Here is a 22,777-nt window from a genome sequence, read left to right as displayed (position 1 = left end):
AAATTAAGAGTTATGTGGGATAATGTCCGCAGAAATGAGTAAAGGAAATACATTAAAAAGTGTTTTAAAAAAAACGTAATTTTGCAAGCAATTGGTCGTGAATCAAACGCCCGCTAATGAAAAAAAAATTAATGACATACCAAATGTGGTAAATGGCATAGAAAAGGGAAGTTTTGAAGGTACAACGGTGATACCATTTAGTGGGGAAGTGGGAAAAGTTTATATTCAATCCAATTCCGCAGAAGATGGGGGAGTTGGGCAAAACTGGTATGAAAGGAAAAAATTAAGAGTTATGTGGGATGATGTCCGCAGAAATGAGTAAAGGAAATACATTAAAAAGTGTTTTAAAAAAATAAATTAAAACGTAATTTCGCAAGCAATAGGTCGAGAATCAAACGCCCGCTAATGAAAAAAAAAATTAATGAGATACCAAATGTGGTAAATGGCCTAGAAAAGGGAAATTTTTAAGGTACAACGGTGGTACCATTCAGTGGGAAAGTGGGAAAAATTTATATTCAAACCAATTTCGCAGAAGATGGGAGAGTTGGACAAAACTGGTATGAAAGGAAAAAATTAAGAGTTCTATGAGATAATGTCCGCAGAAATGAGTAAAGGAAATACATTAAAAAGTGTTTTTTAAAAAATAAATTAAAACGTAATTTCGCAAGAGATAGGTTGCGAATCAAACGCCCGCTAATGAAAAAAAAATTAATGACATACCAAATATGGTAAATGGCCTAGAAAAGGGAAATTTTTAAGCTACCACAGTGGTACCATTTAATGGAGAAGTGGGAAAAATTTATATTCAAACCAATTCCGCAAAAGATGGGGGAGTTGGGCAAAACTGGTATGGAAGAAAAAATTAAGAGTTCTGTAGGATAATGTCCGCAGAAATGACTAAAGGAAATACATTAAAAACTGTTTTTAAAAAAATAAATTAAAACATAATTTCGCAAGCGATAGGTCGCGAATCAAACGCCCGCTAATGAAAAAAAACTTAATGACATACCAAATGTGGTAAATGGCCGAGAAAAAGGAAATTTTGAAGGTACAACGGTGGTACCATTTAGTGGGGAAGTGGAGAAAATTTATATTCAAACCAATTCCACAAAAGATGGGGGAGTTGGGCAAAATTGGTATGGAAGGCAAAAATTAAGAGTTGTGTGGGATAATGTGCGCAGAAATGACTAAAGGAAATACATTAAAAAGTGTTTTAAAAAAATAAATTAAAACGTAATTTTGCAAGCAATAGGTCGCGATTCAAACGCCCGCTAATGAAAAAAAATTAATGACATACCAAATGTGATAAATGTCCTAGAAAAGGGAAATTTTGAAGGTACAATTGTGGTACCATTTAGTGGGGAAGTTGGAAAAATTTATATTAAAACCAATTTCGCAGAAGATGGGGGAGTTGGGCAAAACTGGTATGGAAGGAAAAAATTAACAGTTCTGTGGGATAATGTCCGTAGAAATGAGTAAAGGAAATACATTAAAAAGTGTTTTTAAAAAATAAATTAAAACGTAATTTCGCAAGCAATAGGTCGCGAATAAAACGCTCGCTAATGAAAAAAAATTAATGACATACCAAATGTGGTAAATGGCCTAGAAAAGGGAAATTTCTAAGATACAACGGTGGTACCATTTAGTGAGGAAGTGGAAAAAATTTATATTCAAACCAATTCCGCAGAAGATGGGGGAGTTGGGCAAAACTGGTATGGAAGGAAAAAATTAAGAGTTCTGTAGGATAATGTCTGCAGAAATGAGTAAAGGAAATACATTAAAAAGTGTTTTAAAAAAAAATTAAAACGTAATTTCGCAAGCGATAGGTCGCGAATCAAACGTCCGCTAATGAAAAAAATTAATGACATACGAAATGTGGTAAATGGCCTAGAAAAGGGGAATTTTTAATGTACAACAGTGGTAACATTTAGTGGGAAAGTGAAGAAAATTTATATTCAAACCATTTCCGATGAAGATGGGGGAGTTGGGCAAAACTCTTATGGAAGGAAAAATTTAAGAATTCTGTAGGATAATGTCCGCAGAAATGAGTAAAAGAAAATACATTAAGAAGTGTTTTAAAAAAAAATTAAAACGTAATTTCACAAGCGATAGGTCATGAATCAAACGCCCGCTAAAGAAAAAAAATTAATGACATACCAAATGTGGTAAATGGCCTAGAAAAGGGATATTTTTAAGGTACAACGGTGGTACCATTCAGTGGGGAAGTGAGAAAAATTTATATTCAAACCAATTCCGCAGAAGATGGGGGAGTTGGGCAAAACTGGTATAGAAGGAAAAAGTTAAGAGTTTTATGGGATAATGTCTGTAGAAATGAGTAAAGGAAATACATTAAAAATGTTTAAAAAAAAATAAATTAAAACGTAATTTCGCAAGCAATAGGTCGTGAATGAAACACTCGTTAATGAAAAAAAATAATGACATACCAAATGTGGTAAATGGCCTAGAAAAGGGAAATTTTGAAGGTACAATGGTGGTACAATTTAGTGTAGAAGTGGGAAAATTTATATTCAAACCAATTTCGCAGAAGATGGGAGAGTTGGGCAAAACTGGTATAGAAGGAAAAAATTAAAAGTTCTGTGGGATAATGTCCGTAGAAATGAGTAAAGGAAATACATTAAAAAGTGCTTTAAAAATAAATAAATTAAAACATAATTTCGCAAGCAATAGGTCGCGAATCAAACACCCGCTATTGAAAAAAAATTAATGACATACCAAATGTGGTAAATGGCCTAGAAAAGGGAAATTTTTAAGGTACAACGGTGGTACCATTTAGTGGGGAAAATTTATATTCAAACTAATTCCGCAGAAGATCAGGGAGTTGGGCAAAACTGATATGGAAGGAAATATTAAGAGTTTTGTGGGATAATGACGTCAGAAATGAGTAAAGAAAATACATTAAATAGTATTTAAAATAAAAATAAATTAAAACGTAATTTCGCAAGCAATAGGTCGCGAATCAAACACCCGCTAATGAAAAAAATTAATGACATACCAAATGTGGTAAATGACCTAGAAAAGGGAAATTTTTAAGGTACAACGGTGGTACCATTTAGTGGGGAAATGGGAAAAAGTTATATTCAAACCAAATCCGCAGAAGATGGGAGAGTTGGGTAAAACTGGTATGGAAGGAAAAAATTAAGAGTTCTGTAGGATAATGTCCGCAGAAATGAGTAAAGGAAATACATTAAAAAGTGTTTTAAAAAATAAATTAAAACGTAATTTTGCAAGCGATAAGTCGCGAATCAAACGCCCGCTAATGAAAAAAAAAAATTAATGACATACCAAATGTGGTAAATGGCTTAGAAAAGGGAAATTTTTAAGGTACAACGGTGGTACCATTTACTCAGTGAAGAAAACCAATCAAGAATAGAGAGAGAATGTGAAAGTGAAATGAAAAAAAGAAAAAATAAGTCCAAGGTGAAATTTTTTGAAAGGAAGTCGTACATGCTACCGTCGCACCAAAAGTTCGCTCCTAGAAAAGACCCTAATGGGGTCAAACAACTCTCCAAAGCTAGAATGGCGATGTAGATGCACAAATCACTTTGTTTTCTATTTCAGATGGAGAAGGTAAAATTAAATTTTGGATTTCTAACACTTCACTTCAAACTCGAATTTGCATACCAATTATATTTTTTAGTTTCTGTAATATATTTGTCTTGAATAACTTCATAAAGAAATCTTCAAGTTGTTCCTCAACTCTATAATAGATTAACTACACAACTTTATTTAGATAAAATGATATTTTGTGTCAATATTTGTTGTCAAAATGGACTAACTCACCCTTAAGCCCTAGCCCATATAATAGGTTAAAAGTTCTATGCATTAAGGACAACTCAGGAGTAATGCAAAATTACAATTTAAAAAATTCATTTATTTTCGAATACAATGCATTTAAATTAAAAAAATAAATAAATACTTAACACTTTCTTAAAATATTTTATATGAAATATATTTTCATAATTTAATTTTTTAACAAAATAATATTTACGTGCAAATATTCAAGTGAAATGTAAGCAAAGTTTTAATTATTTTCCCATTAATTCTTGAGCATTTGGTTCTATATAAAAAATACTAAAGTCATAGCTTCTTATTATATCTTCGAATAATGATATTCATTATTAAGTAATACTTTTAGTATAAGTGAAAAAATTATTGCTTTGATTTTTCAGTAAAAATTAGTTAAACAAGATTTTGTCCAGTCCTTTCAACTTTTTTTTGCTACAACAAATCAAGTAATACTAAAATGTTAAATATTTTTCTATAATTTAATTATTTTTACTGCACAGTTATGACTATGATGGTTTATATGTTTATAAATACTACCAGGTTTAGATTGCCTAACATTGGTTATGTGATATTGATGATTTATTGAACAATTTAGGAAAAAATTAAAATTATGGATGAAATTAGGGATAAAATATATTCATCCCTATTAAGGAAAGATCCATTTTGTCCCCAATAGCACTACCTATTTTATATCTCCTTATCTCATGATCATGCTATTTTAACTCTTATTTATTGTAATTTTATATATAAAAGTGTTTTTTTTTTTATTTTAACATCCAAACTAGGGGTGTTCGCGGTCTGGATTGAATAGGTTTTGGAAGCAAAATTCATCCGATCCAATCTCTTCGGTTTGATCATGTAATCATCCATTCGGTTTGTATTTTTTTTCAAATCCGATCCAATCCAATTTTTTTCGGTTTGGATTAGATCGGTTTTCGGTTTTTTGAATATCCTAAAATTAGTTTCATGATTATTGTGCAAATAACATATTTTGTATATATTGGTTTTGTAAATTTTTTTTTTAAATACAAAAATACCAGTAAACAAATACTATGGTTTTTTTTTTTGACAATGAGATATGAAGCTCTACACATATGAAATTTTGTTGATGAGACGTGACTAGATTTTTTCTTGGATTTAGTTGACGAGTTAATGGGTCTTGGGTTTAGAAATTTTTGAGCTATGATTGGGGAAAAGACCAAGTAGGTAGAGGAGAATTAATATATTGGATCGGTTTTCATCAATCCGTCCAAAAACCGATCCAATCCAATTAAAATTTGTGTTTTTTTTTTTCAATTTGTTGGTTTTCGGTTTATTCGGTTATCCATTTTTCGGTTCGGTTTCTGCGGTTTGAATCGGTTTGGATCGGTTGATGAACACCCTAGATCGGTGGTACCAAGTATGTAAAAGTGATTTTCAGATCATACATCCAAATGTAAAATAACTTTATCTTTTAAAAAAAGTTATTAAAAAAAAGTAATGCATAAAAAGTCATTTTTTTAAAAGCTCATCCAAACAGGCCCTAAATGAAAGTTTCACATTAATACCACGTTTAAATACCATGCAAAGTAACAAGTAACAAAACCTTATAAGCCATTAGAATTGACCTAATAATAAAAAAATTCGTTAATTTATATGAAATTATAGACTCAAACTTTAATTTCACAATTGTATAAAAAAAAAAAAAACCTACAGGTTACGCATTAATATTGTTTGAAAATGTTGAGTCATAAGAATCAGACACTCAGATTAGGGGTGTAAATAGGTCAGGCTAGCCCAGCCCAGCCTACGACCCGGCCTACATTGAGCCCAGTCCGGACCCGACCTTTCAGAAAAGTAAAGTAGGCTTAGACTTATAAAAAAGTTTTTTTAATAAATAGGTCATAGGCCAATTTTGTCAAGCTCGTCATACAGCCTTATAGGCTGGTCTATTTAATTTATTAAAATAAAATAATAAAATAATATTTATTTTATGTGACAAAGACACAAAGCACCAAATACTAATATTTCTTACTTTTTGTGCTATTTTATTTTATGAAAGGAAAACTTGTCTAATGTCTCCAAATTTTACATGCTACAGCTTAATACCATGGAGCAATAGGTACCTTGCTGGATTATGATGTTAATGATGAAGATCTTTCAATAATACTCTTCTTTCCCTTGTCTTGATGGTGGTTTAAAGATTTTTAGATGAATGACATTCTCTTGTAGACTTTATTTCAGCATCCAGTAATTGTATTTTTCTCATTTCTTTGACTCTATTCCTCTATGATATACATTCTAGAGCTGAGGTATTATGTTGACTCTTTCTTGTTTGTCATTTTTTTCTTATGAGAAGTACTGGTGCATGCATGAATGAAACTTTTTTTGCTCTATACAATTATTTTTTTTTCTTAATATATATAGTGGGAGGCTTACAAGACCTGTAGGCCATGTCAGACTTTCTTATTTTTGAAAATGGGTCGGGCTTGGCCTACAAATAAAGCCTTTAATTAATCAGTAGACCAGATAGTCTGAATTTTTTTTAACACTTAGACTAGAATGACCAAAGCCCAGCCTAGTCCATTTACACCCCTACACATACAACTCAGCCTCTTCCCCTTGCGAGTGAGATAAAGTGCTAAACCACACTGTGCAAGTTAATTTAGCTTTCTGTTTCCCCGTTTTGCCTAAAGTCGTGTCGGTTGAAATCGTCAACTCATAGCCGTTCATATCTTCATCGCTTGCACAAAATTTTTCATCCGCACTCGATTAAGGTAGATCTCGACACAGACGATCATGACCCTCACAAAAGATTTTTGATCCAACGGGCCATAAAGCTCCACGTGTCGTGCCAAACAGTTTTCTCATTTTTGAGCAATTGTTTTTTCCCAGTTTCAATTAGTTTCGGTATTTTCGATCTAAACCCTTTACCTCGTGAAACCAGAAAGAAACCCTAGCTCTCTCGCGGTTAAAAAAAGAAGAAAAAGAAAAAAGAAAAAAAAGGAAAAAGAAAAAGAGGAATCGAAATTATTGGGAATTTTAATTTCAAAATCTAGGATTCTGTTAGGGTTTCAAATCGCCGACCGTGAGATTCTCAAACCCTAATCCATGAATTCACGCTCGTGATTTTGACGATTTGTGGGACGAATAGACTGTTTCGTGATATGTCGGTTGAGGTATGTATGTGAATTTAGTATAATATTGTGGTTGATATGTTGGTGTGTTGTTTGATGCAATAAGCGCAATGCATGGGGGGATTAGGTATGAAGATCTTAGTTTTAGGTTGGTTGAGGGATTAATTGTGATTTTTTGTCGGTTTGGTGTTTCAGATCTGAAGAAAATGTACAGGCATGTATGATGGAATGTGAAAATTGGGGGAATTTTGGTCTGGGCGTTTGTACTGTTGATTGTTCATGGAAGGTAGAGAAGAGAACTCCAATGGCACTGCAATTCCCAAAAAATCGAGATCTCTGGATCTTAAAAGTTTATATAAATCAAAATTGACAAAAGAAACTTCAAAGAAGAACTTAAAGAGGATAGGTAGTAGTCCTGGGAGTGGTGATGAGAAGAAGAACAAGAGAAAGAAGGCTAGAAAGGAAGTGTCTTTAAGCAGTTTAGATAATGCTGATGCAAGCAGCAAGAAGCTTCTTGATGAAGAATATGACAAAGGGCCGGGTTCTGGTAGGCAGGATTTGTGTGAATTGAAGTTGGGGTTGAGTCAGAAATTGAGTAGCAGTAGTGTGCTCAATGGAGTTTCACTTATTGTTGGTGGTGATGTTGTTCGTATTCCGAAGCGAAAGAGGAATTTTGTGGGGCGGAAGAAATTTGAAGCTGGTCAAGCATCAAATCTGGCTGGGCAACCTAGTTGTAAAGTTGGTCATGTTGATCAGGTGCCTAAGTTATGTAGTGATGATTTGGCCAGGGGGGTTGAGTCTTCAAAGATTAAACAGAAGAAAGATTTTGATGAATTTAAGGAAAATAGGAATAGTGATTCAAATTCAGTTCAGCATTTCAAGGGGAATGGGGATCATGCCTCTCATTCTGTTGTAAATAGCGGTGATTCCTCTTTAAAAAAGTCACAAAGGAAGGAAAGGAAGAGAAAGGCTCTGGCTTCAGATAGAGTTAGGGTTGCCAAGGAGGCTGAGCCCTTGATTGATAGTTGTAAAATATCTGATGATTTGCAGGAAGATGATGAGGAAAATCTTGAAGAGAATGCAGCAAGGATGCTATCTTCAAGGTTTGATCCAAGCTGCACTGGATTTTCTTCTAGTAGCAAGTCTTCTACATTGCCATCAGCAAATGGTTTGTCCTTTTTGCTATCTTCTAGTCAAAATGTTGTTAATCGTGGGTCGAAGTCGCGGTCGGGGTCAGAATCAGCATCAGTTGATACTACTGGCAGAGTCTTGAGGCCAAGGAAACAATTCAAAGTTAAGGGTAATTCCAGGAAGAGGCGCCATTTTTATGAAATTCGGTTAGGTGATGTGGATGCATATTGGTTACTGAACCGGAAAATTAAAGTGTTTTGGCCTTTGGACCAGAGTTGGTATTATGGCCTTGTTGATGACTATGATGAAGGAAAAAAGCAGCACCATATTAAATATGATGATCGAGATGAAGAATGGATTAATCTCCAAAATGAGAGGTTCAAACTGCTGTTACATCGTAGTGAAGTTCCTGGAAATGCAAGGAGGGATAGAGCTTTAACGAAAAGGAGAAGTTCTGATCAGCAAAATGGAAGCAAGTCCAGAAAAGAAAGGCAAAGAAGAGAAGCAATTACAGAGGATGATGGTTGTGGTGGGAGCTGTATGGACTCGGAGCCTATAATTTCATGGTTGGTGCGATCTTCTCATCGGCTTAAATCTTCTCCTTTTCATGGAATTAAGAAACAGAAAACTTCTGTTACACTACCAAGTACAACCTCATCATTGTTATATGATGAACCTGTTAGAGTAAAGGGACATTTAGCTAAGAGTTCCTTGAGGGATGTTAAAAATAATTTGTCTAGTGATTTATCACAAGATAAATTAGGTGATAATTTTAGGGAGAAGTCCTCATTGCAAAGCGCCACTTGCACTAAAGATGGAAAACGACCTATTGTCTATTATAGAAAGCGGTTTCGAAGGCCAGCTCCAACATGCCCTCGTATGCCTGAAGAGAAACATGTTATTATAAGTGCACCTTGTTCTATTTCCTTTGCTGATGTGGTTGCTGGGGTTGAGAATGTAAAAGAACCAAGTCACAGGAGGGTTCAGGTTGAGGGGCCATTGTGGTTCACTTACAATGCGGAAGTTTCAAATTTTTTTTGGGACATGGAGTCAGCATCATTCAAATTTGACCTAAACTTTCCAATACGTTTGGTATTGAATGACGCATTTCAATCGGAGAATTTTTGGTTGCTGTGTGCTGTTCTGCTGCTTCAATATGGTACAGTTATGACCAAGTGGCCGAGAGTTTGTCTGGAGATGCTTTTTGTCGATAATGTGGCTGGGTTGAGGTTTCTATTTTTTGAAGGCTGCTTGAAGATGGTTGCTGCCTTTGTCTTTTTTGTCCTTAGGGTATTTCATCAACCTGCTCACCAAGAGAAGTATGTTGACTTGCAGTTGCCTTTTACGTCTATTGGATTCAAGTTTTCCAGTGTTCATGTTATTAAGAAGCCACTTGTGTTTGCATTCTATAATTTCTCTAGAGTGAAGAACTCTAAGTGGGTGTACTTAGATTCTAAGCTTAAGAGGCATTGCCTGCTTAGTAAGCAACTCGACCTTTCTGAATGCACATATGATAATATTCAGGCACTTCAAAAGGGATCAAGGGAGTTCCCCATGACTTCCATCAGTGAGCCCTCCTCAGTCAAGGTACTCATTCCCATTTTTCTATATTCCTGATTGGTAATTCCATAACCTTGACCCTCCCTTTTAAGAATTTATTTCCATATTTAACACTTATTGCTATAATTCATTATTTTATATGCTGTCAAAGCTTCCAAATTTCACTGCAAGTTAACTTACATTGGGTTTTGTTGGGAATCAAATCATGCCAATTCTGCATGAACAGGTCTTGCGGAAGAGGAATAGGCCGGAGATTAACATTATGGGTGTTTCCAAAGTGTCCACTCAAGTTGATACTCGTCTGTCTTCTGATGCTGGCGAGAGGAAGCTTCCTCCATTTGCTCTTTCTTTTGCTGCTGCACCTACATTTTTTCTTTGTTTGCATCTTAAGTTGCTGATGGAGCAGTCAGCAGCTCATATAAACTTTTGTGTTCATGCACCAATAGATAATCAGGAAGACTCTGGTTTGGTGACAGATGACTGTTCTAGCATTGATGATTGCTGTAACAGGAGTTCAGAAATTAGTCTGAGGAAAGATGTGATGAATTTGTCAGACAGTGCTGAAGGTGATGGATGGTGTTGTGCTGAGTTAGTTGGTCCCTCTACTTGCAGTGATCAAATTCTCTCTCAGAATTGCCAGAACAATGGTCTTAATGGCGCTGGAACTTCAATTTCCCATGGTTCTGAGAGGCTTGGTACTATTCATTCACCAGAGTGGCAATCCCATCATTCAGTGCTAGAGATAGGCTCTTTACCTTCAAGTTCTTTAATGCACCAGGATAAGGCTAATGATTGTTCTCATTCTTTTAATGGTGATCTCAGTGTCCAAATTCCCTCAGTTGATCAATTTGAGAAACCTGTTGACAGTGATTTACATGGTACTCAACACTCTCCTGATTTCTGTTGGAATGTAAATGGAGGTGTCATTCCAAGCTCCAATCCAACTGCTCCCAGAAGTTCTTGGCATCGGAACCGGAATAGTTCCTTGTCATTGGGATTCCAGTCACATGGGTGGTCTGATGGCAAGGCTTACTCTCTTTACAATGATTTTAGCAATGGACCTAAAAAGCCACGGACACAAGTGTCATATTTAGTGCCTTTTGCTGGGCATGAATTTAGTTCAAGACACAGAAGCCATCATCAGAAAGGGCTTCCTCACAAACGAATTAGAAAGGCTAGTGAGAAGAAGTCTTCAGATGTTGTTAGGGGTCCTAAAAAGAATTTTGAATGTGTATCTTGTGATGCAAATGTTTTGATTACTATTGGTGATAAAGGGTGGAGAGAATCTGGGGCCCACGTTGTACTAGAGCTGTTTGACCATAATGAGTGGAAACTCTCTGTAAAACTTTTAGGAATTACAAGGTATTCATACAAAGCACATCAGTTTCTCCAGCCTGGATCAACAAATCGTTTCACACATGCTATGATGTGGAAAGGAGGGAAGGATTGGATCTTGGAATTTACTGATAGGAGTCAGTGGGCTCTTTTCAAGGAGATGCATGAGGAATGCTACAACCGGAACATACGTGCTGCTTCAGTCAAAAACATACCTATTCCAGGTGTTTACTTGATAGAAGAAAATGATGATAATGGACCCGAGATAACTTTTGTTCGGAGCTGTAAGTATTTCCGACAGGTTGAAACAGATGTTGAAATGGCTTTGGATCCATCCCATGTTCTGTATGATATGGATAGTGAGGATGAACAGTGGATCTCGAACATTCAAAATTCTGAAAAAGATAACAGTGACTTGAATGGGATCTCGGAGGAGATGTTTGAGAAGACAATGAACGTGTATGAAAAGGCTGCATATGCTCAGCAACGTGATGAGTTTACACCTAATGAAATAGAGGAACTCATGGTTAGTGTTGGGCCTTTGTGTGTTGTCAAAATTATTTATGACCATTGGCAGCAGAGAAGGCAGAAGAAGGGAATGGCTTTAATACGACACTTGCAGGTACTGTTCAAATTACCTTTCTTGTGCATGTTATGATCATTTTTAGTTTTAGGAATATGTCTTTGGTTCCATTTATGGATAATGTTATATATATATATATATATATATATATATATATATATATAAATTTTATTTTTATCTTTTTTTTCTCAATCTTTTCGTACTTTTCATTTGGGTTCATCTACCCCGACCCCAGCAATTTGGAATAAAGGTGTTGTTGATGTTGATGTTGTCTTTGGTTTCCATTTAATGACACTTCATGTCAAATGATTGACTGGCTCTGCTGAGATAATTAATGAGTGAGGAGGATGAGGGAATAGATAATAGTACTGCAGTAGTGGATTGATCTTTGGCTTTGTTACACTTTAACTTTATGTCTTGGATGCCTTTCAAATCTAAGGCCAAGTATTTTGAGTCATTGAATAGTGGTGTATGTTATTTACTGTTCTACTCAACAATTAAGATGTTTTTTTAATGGTATTAATGGCTTCCAGGTTAAAACCATGCCTCTTATTTGGATTTCTACCTACTGCTTGATATTTATTCAATTCATAAAGGTTGGCCAGTCTTTGAGTCTTTGATTCTGGCAGTACTAAGCACTGCAGTAACTTAACAAAATAAATTCAGACATAATGCAGAATCAAAGCTACCAGTCTTGATGCACAATCAGGTTGTTAAGAGATAGGAGAGAATTACATTAAAAAAGAGGATAAGAAACTGTCCTAGCAGAATCGAAGATAAAAAAAATCACAGGAAACAAAAGATAAGAACATTAGCTAAAATAGCTGTCCAATTTCTCTGAATTTTTAAGAAAAATCCACTAATTACCCACGAGGAAGTCAAGAAAACTCTATCATACAAAAGATGAATCAAAGAAACATGATGAAAAACTATGGCATTTTGTTCCATTTATAATAATAGTTGAAGAATTGAACTCCTTCGACCAAAGCATCTAATAATAAAAGACAGAAAGTGTTCCGACGAAGCTGGACAAACCCATGGATCCTAAAAGAATGCCAAAATAAAAGATATCTTTTGCTGTGTGCATTTATGGTAAATGCTGGTTTCGTTGTTAGTTTGCTTATTGTGGTTTTTGGTGGTAATGTTCTTATATTAGAATGCTTTCGTGGAATATTTGTTAATTAACAGAGCTTATTCAAGTGACAATTCCTTAAATTAAATTAAATGGTTGCATGACTATTGTTGCATATTTTTGCAATAAATTCCGTTGCTGGATACATCTTTGGAGAAATCATTTCAATTATAATAGTAGAACAAGTGGATGTGTGGATGTAATTTTATATTTGATTGGCTACAAGCATGATGACTTTGTGCCTTTTTACCTTGCCTTTTCTCTAGAGGACCTGTTTTCTTGTGTACAGGTTGTGGGAGCTTGGTTATTGTTTGTCTGAAATTTAACCTCTAAATTTTGATGTGCTTTTCAGCCGCCTCTATGGGAAAGATATCAGCAAGAAGTGAGAGAGTGGGAAGTAGCCCTGACCAAGAACAACACACCTACTTCTAATGGATGCCCATATAAGGTTCCAACTTTGGAGAAGCCGCCCATGTTTGCTTTCTGTTTGAAACCAAGAGGTTTGGAACTACTGAACAAGGGATTAAAACATCGGTCACAAAAGAAAATTTCTGTCTCTGGGCATACAAACTGTATTCCAGATCAGGATGGCTTCCACACTTCTGGTGAGTATTTGGTTAACAAGCTGATTTCATTAATTATTTTTACATTTAATTGAATTTCTCATTACATCTGCTTATTGTAAACTCAGGAAGAAGATTGAATGGCTTACAATTTGGTGATGAAAAGTTTGTATACCCAGGCCATAGTTATGATTCTTTGGATGATTCCCCATTGCCTCAAACTTCACCGAGGGTATTCTCACCACGGGATGCTGGCAGTAGATATTATTCTATGACCAATGATGGATACTATAGAAATCATATCCCAAAATTTCACAGGAGCAAGTCCAAGAAATTGGGGTCATTTATGTATCATAATGATTCACAGACAACGGCTTCTTATAGTCAGAGCATGTCAGCGTCAGCAAAGAGAAATGGGGTTAGTAGGTGGAATATGGGCAACTATGACTTGCCAGGTCACAGGCAGTACGTACTAGATGGCTCTCAGAGGCATGGGATTGAACAATTGGATGGTTCAGACCTTGATGAGTTTAGACTGCGTGATGCCTCAGGTGCTGCTCAGCTTGCACGTAACATGGCTAGGTTAAAGAGAGAGAGAGCTCAGAGGTTGTTCTATAGAGCAGATCTAGCAATTCACAAGGCTGTGGTTGCTCTTATGACTGCTGAAGCAATGAAAGCTTCTGAGGACTCAGTTGGTGATGGGTAGTATGATGAAACATCTGACGCTCTGATAACTTCAAGCATCCCTTCTGTTTGCAATGGAGCTGCAAAGAGGCAAGACTAGACATGACGTCTGGTTTACTTTGTCATGAGTTTTGGCCTTTTTTCATTATCCATATATATCAAGTGAGCTTCAATCAAGAGATCTAAATTCAGTGAGGCGAGGGGAGATTCAAAGTTCGATTCCCTAGCACTGTCCACCAGAACCTTTTCCAGCTTGAGATCTGCTCGGTTCAGAGTAATTTTTGCACTGATATGCAGGGTATAGAAGGTTAATATGAATTTTTGGCTGGCCTATATTGTACAGATTCCCTTCTCCCTCCTTTTTGCCCTTATTTCTACCCCCCCCCCCCCCCCCCCCCCCTTCTCTTTCTCAGTTTCAAATATTCAACATGAAAATAGAAATCGGCCAAATAATACACAACACCAGTTTGAATGGAAATGTTTTAAGGTAAATAGTAGACTAGCGCATGATTTGCATGCCAAACTTTGCTGTTTTCTGACCTGCCGAAATTGATCATTACCATTCACTGGTGTGACGTATAAAGCATGATAGTATAAGCTTATACTATACATTATGACATTTTCAGTTGTTTGGTGTGACCACCGTATAGTATAAGCTTATACAGCATAATCGCTTAATACATCAAAACGATGTATAACTTAACCGGCCTAAGGGTGAGGGATTAGACCTGATAAGAGATTGATGTATTAACATCGTTGACCAATGTAATTCTCAAAAATTAATATATTATTTTAATATTAATCTATTAAAATAAAAATTTATTTTTCAATATATTAATTTATAAAATATTGAATATTTTTATTTTCATAAAAATTAATTTATATTTTGGACACACTGATCAATAAATTTTTATAAAAATTAATATCATATGATATTTTTTAAAGAATTATATAAATTCTTTATTAAAGAATATTTTTATTAAAAATATTTATTCTTATCATATATAGTATTATATAGTGCATTATCAAATACTAGATGATATTATCTTATACAATATATTATTTTATACAATACCGTGTCAAACGCTTGATAGTATTAAAATACAATCAGGTCTTATACAATCAGGCCTTATACTATCAGGTCTTATACTATCAGGCCTTATCCTATACTATGCACCAAACATGCCCTAAGTTGTTTACTTCTGTAGACGCACCCTCTGCCCTAGTGGTGCATACCTTTTGGGATGTGATAATCTAGGGTATAGATTTAGATTAAGGAAGGGGAAATAAGAGAACAGAGAAGTGACAAGATATTAAATAAAAAGAATGTTAAGAGTAATCAAAAACATTAATTTTTTTTTATTAGAATAAGGGGGGCTATGCCCAGAAAGAAAACAAACTAAATAACAGAGTCTATTAACTACTTCTGAGCCCATAATGAGGCTTAGATCTTGAGGTACAATATAGAAGATTTTAAAGTTCTGTCCACTTCCAAATGCATACGAAGCAATCCAGTTGGAGCTGAGGTTGTCTCTCTGAATATGTTGGAACTGAATCCGCCAGCTCTTAGATAACCAGTGATGGTTATTTGTCACTAGATGACACTGATTTGCAGGAGGAAGTTGGTTAGTGATCAGCTTGATGGCTACTTCTGAATCAGGCTCATTGGTTTCATCATCCAAGCCATTTCTATCCCTATAAGAATAACCCAAAGCTCTGCCTTTAAAGGTTTGCATATCCCAATTTTGTTGGTAAAACCAGAGAGCCAAGTTCTTTTCTGGTTGCGAAGTACCCCCACAATCATATGTTTTGACATGCCCTTATAGAGAGCGGGTTGGCGGATCGAAAATTCCAACCTATCCCATCATTTGTGGCAGGTTAAACGAGCCAAACTGATGAGTTGGATCCATTTTGTTACCTCTATCTCATATACTCTCTATCTTTATCTCTATGAGCTTGTTTGATTTTCTAAGATTATTGGTGAACTAGCAGCAAGCAAGGCCTAACTTTCTCAGCTTATCAGTGCTTTGGTTGTAAGTATTTTATGCTGGGTTGAAGATGAAGAATCTATTCTTGGAAGGTCTGTCATATCTAGTCAAGTCAGCTTTCCTTAAAGAGAGCTTGCTTTAAAATCTTGATTTCCCCAAAATTTTTGTAGGAGCCTAAGTGCCTGTTTGGATCATCTTATTTTTAAGCTAGAAGCTACTTATAAACATAAGCTAGGGCAAACAGATTTTGAAAAAAGCTCTTATAACTAAAAGCTCTTTTTTTTATAATGAGGAAAAAAGCTGAAAATTAAAAACTCCTAGGAGGAGCTTTTTTTTAAGCTCTTATCTGTTTTTCTTGAATTATGTGCTTTTTTTTTAAATGAAGAGTGATAAAGAGAAAGAGGGATATACTTTTCTTGAAATATGTGCTTTTAATTAATTTTTAAGCTAAATTTTTTATGTAATTTCCAAACAGCTTTTAGCTTATTTTTTTAAGCTATTTTTTCTAGCTTTAGCTTATAAGTAGCTTCTAGCTTAAAAATAAGAGAATCCAAACAGGCTCTAAGGATACCCAAGCAGTGAGGACCAATGACTTGAATATTTGTGTGATCAACAACAAATGCAAGTTGTCTTTACGCCAAAACTTCTGCATCAACGGCAATGTCTTCAGCAAAGTTACATCCTGATTTCTTCACTTATTCCAATGGCATAATACATTTTAGAGAAATTCATCTTTCACGTATTGTGTTTGGTAAACAAACCTTTCTTCTGTCATGAAATGTTACATCCTTTTTGTTAACTAAATCGTTAACTTACGGATGCTTTGCAATCAAATTTTATTCTCAATCTTATTTAGTCTTATATATTAAAACGGGGAAAGTTAGGATAATTGAATTAAAGTTCTAGAAGTTCAATCACGTGGATCAATTGATATGGGATTGTTCCAGCTTAATGGTCGCTATGTTAAAAAAATTGGTGGGAAGAACTTTGTCACCCTTATGGTCATGTTCGACTCGATCAAATTGATTAATGAATGAACCAGTGGAGAAACCTAAAAAAAATTAAAAAAATTAGAAGTTTTAGCCAACCCAATATTATCAGGTAAATTTTTTGTGAGTTTCAATAAATAGATAATGAGTCCATGTGATTTTGTCAGATCGATAAAATTTAGCTAATAACAAAGAGTGCGTTGATTTCTTTCTTGTTTCATCCACAAAAAATAAATAAAGAGTGTGTTGAAATGAATGTATTATTAATGTAACACCTCATTTTAGAACCGGTTTGTTATTATTACGTGTGATATTATGTGCAGTTACAATCACATGAGGAATTAAATACGACTTAACTTTTTCTCTTTTGAAAGCATATTATTTTCTGATTAAAACACTTTCCTATTTATATTCAAATTGTGATTATAACTCGAACAAATTGCGGAAACATCTAATCTTGCTTAAACATATCATACCACCATGAAATTCCTATAACAACATGGCTTCATATGACAATGATGATAATTAATCACACAAGGTGATAATCTCCTACCAACATCACCCAAACAAAATGGGCAGAGCTCCGTTTGTTTTCGAGACATCTAGGAATAACTCCCACATGGTATCTCAACTTGATAAACAGTTCGATAAATATTAACATCATCTCAGTCTATCCAATAGGCGTGCAAGTCCTTCCATCATAATTGTATCGAAATACATAAATGCCCACAGACTACATAAGTAGGAACTTAACTAATACAAAACATATGATCAAAGTCCTTTACATGCATCAACAACATGAAAGGTATCCAATAACTATGATCATAGGCTAAGTCATTCCACCATGCACCAATAGTATACAAAAGATACAAAAGTGAAATAACTTATACATATAGCTCAACGTATATCCATAGGCATAATCAAAAGAGGTATATACATCCCTTATATTTTTCAAAATACATATATGACATGTGAAATATCAATATATACATCATAATAAACCCCACATTCATGCAATGTCATGGAAATCTAGCCCTATCGCATACCCTGTGATGCTCCTGCACCGTCGGTACCTATATCTAAAATTCCCATAACGTGGGGTGAGATATATATCTCAATAAACCAGGGGCCCTTGGAGATTCCTTCACCCCCAAGTTCACTTCAGCATAAAAGCAATAAATCATATGATACAAATATACATATTCATGCTATGAAAATAATATTCATCCAAACACTCCTCCAAAATGCTCATACCGCAATAAATCCTAATGGCCAAAGAAACTACAATTCTATGAATTACACAAGGAAATCTCCTTGATACATACCAAGTGCAAAAACATAGCATACACATACATATATCAAATGCATCACTTCAATCTATGCAATTACATATGCCACATAAACCACTACCCCTCCAAGGCATGGTGGAACAAGCACGAGATAAATTTCAAGGTCCGAAAGCTTACTTACAGTAGCTTTTACTCAATGCACTCACTTTGCATCTCAAAGTGTCCAAACACTTGTCCAAGAATCCACCCTCTAGATTCCACTAGGATGACCTATCAAAGTCACCAGTGTGGTCAACATACAATCCATTATAAAACATCAAACAATGAACATAAATTCCAATAGCCTATTATTTGCATTGCAAGAAATCAAGCCATTTCCACTTGATATTTTCGAAAGTGAGGGACAATGAGAAAATGACGATTTGATTTCATTTCCACCATTCATTTACCTTCCTTAGCATATAATCCGACATGAAATAAGGCTTGATACTATCCCAACATCATCATCCAAGAAAATATACTAAACTAACAATGATTATCCTCACACATTAACATGAGACTTTTCAGCGTGCTTTTATCCTCACTCGCACACTTCCTAGGAAAACTTCCCAGGAGGTCACCCATCCCAGAATTACTGCAAGTCAAGCATGCTTAACTATGGAGTTCTTCCGTTCTAAGCTACCGAAAAGTAGATACATCTAGTTAGTATAGGTAGTACCAATTAATTCTTATAAGCTATCCCCAACTGAGCAGTCTCATACCTGCATAGTCTTTGGAATCTTTCTCTTTCGGATGTCGATTTGATTCACTCATGCAACCCCCCGTTGGAAGCCTTTCAAGAGCCACTACTTGTTTGTGCCCTTTTGCACTATGCCCTTTCGCACCGGCGATCACTCCCCGCCTTCGTCAGCACTCAAGATGTTACATGCTCTCCAGCTTCTGCCTGGTTCGTCCTCGAACCACACCGTATTGGGAGAGAGGCCCTGCTTTGATACCACTTGTAATGCCCAACTATTTCAAGAATCAATGACTATCCCCACACACTAACACGGGACTTTGCAGCGTGCTTTTATCCTAACTCGCACACTTTCTGAGAAAACTTCCCAGGAGGTCACTCATCCCAGAATTACTACAAGTCAAGCAAGCTTAACTATGGAGTTCTTCTGTTCCGGGCTATCGAAAAGTAGATGCATCTTGTTAGTATAAGTAGTACCAATTAATTCTTATAAGCTATCCCCAACTATTCAGTCTCATACCTGCACAGTCTTTGGAATCTCTCTCTTTCGGGAGTCGATTCGATTCATTCATGTAACCTTCCGTTGGAAGCCTGTCAGGAGTCGCTCCTTGTCTGTGCCCTTTCGCACCATACCCTTTCGCGCTGGCGATCACTCCGCTCTCGTCAGCGCTTGGGATGTTACAGCTTCACAATCAAGCAAGGAGTAGATTCCAACCTTTGGGTGAGATCAATCAAGCCTCCATTGCTCACAAACTCATAAAAACCGCCACTTTCCCCTATCTTTTCCTCTTCACACACTCACTTTCAAAGATATTTGAAGTAGGGGTTATCTTTTTCTAGTGATTTGTAACGCCCTGTCTGCAGCCGGTTAATTAACATTCATATGATAGTATGCACAACATGCTCAACTTAATTAATGCGAAAGCTAACTGAATAAATTTTCTCTTTTTTCTTATGTATTGCAAACTTTTTCACTTCCATGGCCAAAATAAAACGGACAACATTTATCTGTATTTTGGACCATTGGGAATAATTCCCATCGTGATAATTTTAACTTGATTGACAGTTTAATATAATCCAGACATAAACCATATTACCCAGTTATCCATGGCGTAGGCTATCTCATAATCATAACATGTCTCAAAATAATATTCATAGAGTTACTTACATGATTACATCAACTAACCAAAAAAGATGTAATCAAATAAGTACCCTAGACATATACAGACATAACTAACAAAATAGATAAACTATCAAAATGGCATAGACATGCCCTATGCTTTCAAAATATTGACATGGCATATAGATACATATCCAAAATAAAACCATGCCAAATATGTATCAGCATAACAAGTTAATCCCGACTACCAGGTCAGGTAATATCTCTCGTATGGCTTCTTGCCATGCGATGCCTCAACACCATCAGCTCTTGTACCTGAAATGGTAATCCCCATAACGCGGGGTGAGATAAAATAATTACCTCGGTAAGCTAGGGACCCTTGGAGAGCTCCTCCACCCCTAAGCTCACTTTTGGTATAAACACAATATAAAAATCCATGCATGCATCAGAATATGTATAACAATACAGTGTGCAATAATGTAATCTTACTGGCCAGAGAATATAACAAGTACGCATTGCGCAAGGAAACACCGTCACATACTATGCATAAGGAAACACCATCTTATGCCTCACACAAGTAAACACCGTCATGTGTGGCACACAAACATACATACATATACATGCAACATATAACAATTTATTTTCAACATACCATATCAAACTACCATCCTCCCTCGGAGTCTGGTGGAATAAACAGGGGATTAACCCCAAAGACTAAAAGCTTACCTGGAATAGCTATTTTTCTAGCCTTTTTCAAGTCAAAGGGTCCACAAGCCAACAAAATGTTCAACAAATGACCAACACACCTATCCATGGTGAATTTATCACAATTAAACATATATCCATTTCATATAAGTTTCACATCAAACCATTGTTTGATACTTACCTCAATCTCAAGTAATCAAGAGCCTTGCTCAATGTCCATGCTCTTGCTCCACAAGTTCACTTGGTCTCACACTATAACCAAGGAACACATTTCCATTATTATCCATCATCAATGCATACATATGGTACTGTTCATCTCTACAGTACGATTCACATATATGTCACTATTAATGTATACGACACTATTCAAAAATACAGTATCTTTAATTTTTCAAATACATTTTCACCGTTAAAACCCTCATCTAAACACTTTTCTTAACATGAGCTAAGCCTTAATCAAGCTCTAATATGCTCAATCAAGCCAAACTTTTAAAATGGAAACCTAAGTTCAATCTTCATAAAAACATGAAAAAGAAGAGAATTTCTTACCACAATACACTCTAGACAAAGGAGAGATGAGTTTCTAAGCTCCCATGGCCTCAAATCTTTTCCATGAAATTCGAAATCTTAGGAGAGGGTGAACTTTCTCTACAGTGAATCCTACACGAAAATACTGATACCAATGGATTCCTCTCGAAATTTCTCACAATTTTGGCTTTGGAACGAAGTGATTTGGAGGTCTCTAACTCAAATTATGAATTTTGTAAGATTTTAAATCAAAATCTCCATTTTCACTCTTTTACTCTCTGTCGTTGATCGTGGAAGAGAAGGGGAATAATGACTTCACTTGAGTCACTTAAATCAATTCACTATACCAATGCGTATAAGTTTATCTATCTATACATCTCCATTCATTACCAAACTTTACCCTCAGATTAGAATATTTATCTAGTCATGTTTCTATATTTACTTTTACTTTTTGGGTAATTTTGCTACTCATATTTTTACCCATTAACTGTCATTTTAAGTGTACGTTTGGATGGGCTTCTTGCCCTCCAGAAGCTACTTTTTATTATAAAAAAAAGTGCTTTTAGAAATTTTAGCTTATTTGGATGTGAGCTTTTAATAAAAGCAAAAACAAGTTAAAAAGCTAAAATTTGACTTTTTTGAAAAGTTAAAAATTTTAACTTTTGAAATAAGCATAAGCCAAAAGCAATTAAAATTTTTTTCTTACCAATTTTATTCATCTCTCTTCGAGGATCCATCTTAGCCGGGAGCAGCGTTCTTGTTCTCCCTTCAGCCTTTTCATTTTTTTCTCTTCTCCCAACTTTCCATTCCTTCACCTCTGCTACTTCTGCTCTGTTTGTGTGAATCACTACTTTTGTTCTTATTTTCATTTTCTCTTACTTCCATTTTTTATTCTCTCTTCTCATTCCCGCTATTCTCTCTTTCCCTTCCATTAGTTTTCATTTTTTCATTTCCTTCGTTGCCTCTCTCTTCCTTGCTGCTATTGTTAAGATTTGTGTGAATCGATCTATGGTGCTTTGATTTTTGTAGTTTTATGATTTGAAGGTTCCTGTTGATTTTTTGCAGTTTTGTGATTTGAAGTGCTATGTTTATACAAATAGGCTTTAATTTTTGGAAGAGAAAACCTTAAATTCTCAAAAGCCATTGTTGTTTGCTTCTTCAATCGGAGTGTGTCAAAGAAAAAAAAGGACACAATAGTAATTTTATATTTAAAAAATACTTTTTTATTTTAACATCTAAATAACATTTTTACTTAAAAGCAATTTTTAAATATTATATCCAAACGCAAAATAACTTTAACTTTTTAAAAAAAGTTCTTTTAAAAAAAGTAACTCATAAAAAGTTCTTTTTTCAAAAGTCCATCCAAACGAATCCTAACTCTTTTTTCACCAAAAATGACTTTATTTATTTTTTCTTTTTGTTTCCTTATAATTATTCTTCAATATTAAATCCATAACTACATGTGAGAGTTATTATATAATTGTTCTAAGCGATTCTCTAGTTGGAAGTTT

At 35.1% G+C, this 22,777-nt stretch overlaps 1 protein-coding gene across 1 annotated transcript; it reads left to right on the top strand.

Moving 5' to 3' along the window:
- The first annotated feature begins 6,726 nt into the window (after positions 1–6,726).
- On the top strand, positions 6,727–14,351 carry LOC133303658 (uncharacterized). The gene is made up of 5 exons (XM_061503603.1): positions 6,727–6,965; positions 7,119–9,641; positions 9,841–11,571; positions 13,017–13,269; positions 13,356–14,351. The coding sequence occupies exons 2-5, from the start codon at positions 7,203–7,205 to the stop codon at positions 13,931–13,933; spliced, it is 5,001 nt and encodes a 1,666-aa protein (XP_061359587.1). The 5' UTR covers positions 6,727–6,965; positions 7,119–7,202; the 3' UTR covers positions 13,934–14,351.
- The last annotated feature ends 8,426 nt before the right edge of the window (positions 14,352–22,777 follow it).

The sequence above is a fragment of the Gastrolobium bilobum genome, unplaced genomic scaffold (genome assembly GCF_033153095.1).
Source record: "Gastrolobium bilobum isolate Gb01-03AN ecotype WA unplaced genomic scaffold, APGP_CSIRO_Gbil_v1 utg522, whole genome shotgun sequence".
Lineage (NCBI taxonomy): Eukaryota > Viridiplantae > Streptophyta > Magnoliopsida > Fabales > Fabaceae > Gastrolobium > Gastrolobium bilobum.
This window is presented reverse-complemented; position numbering and strand designations above follow the sequence as displayed.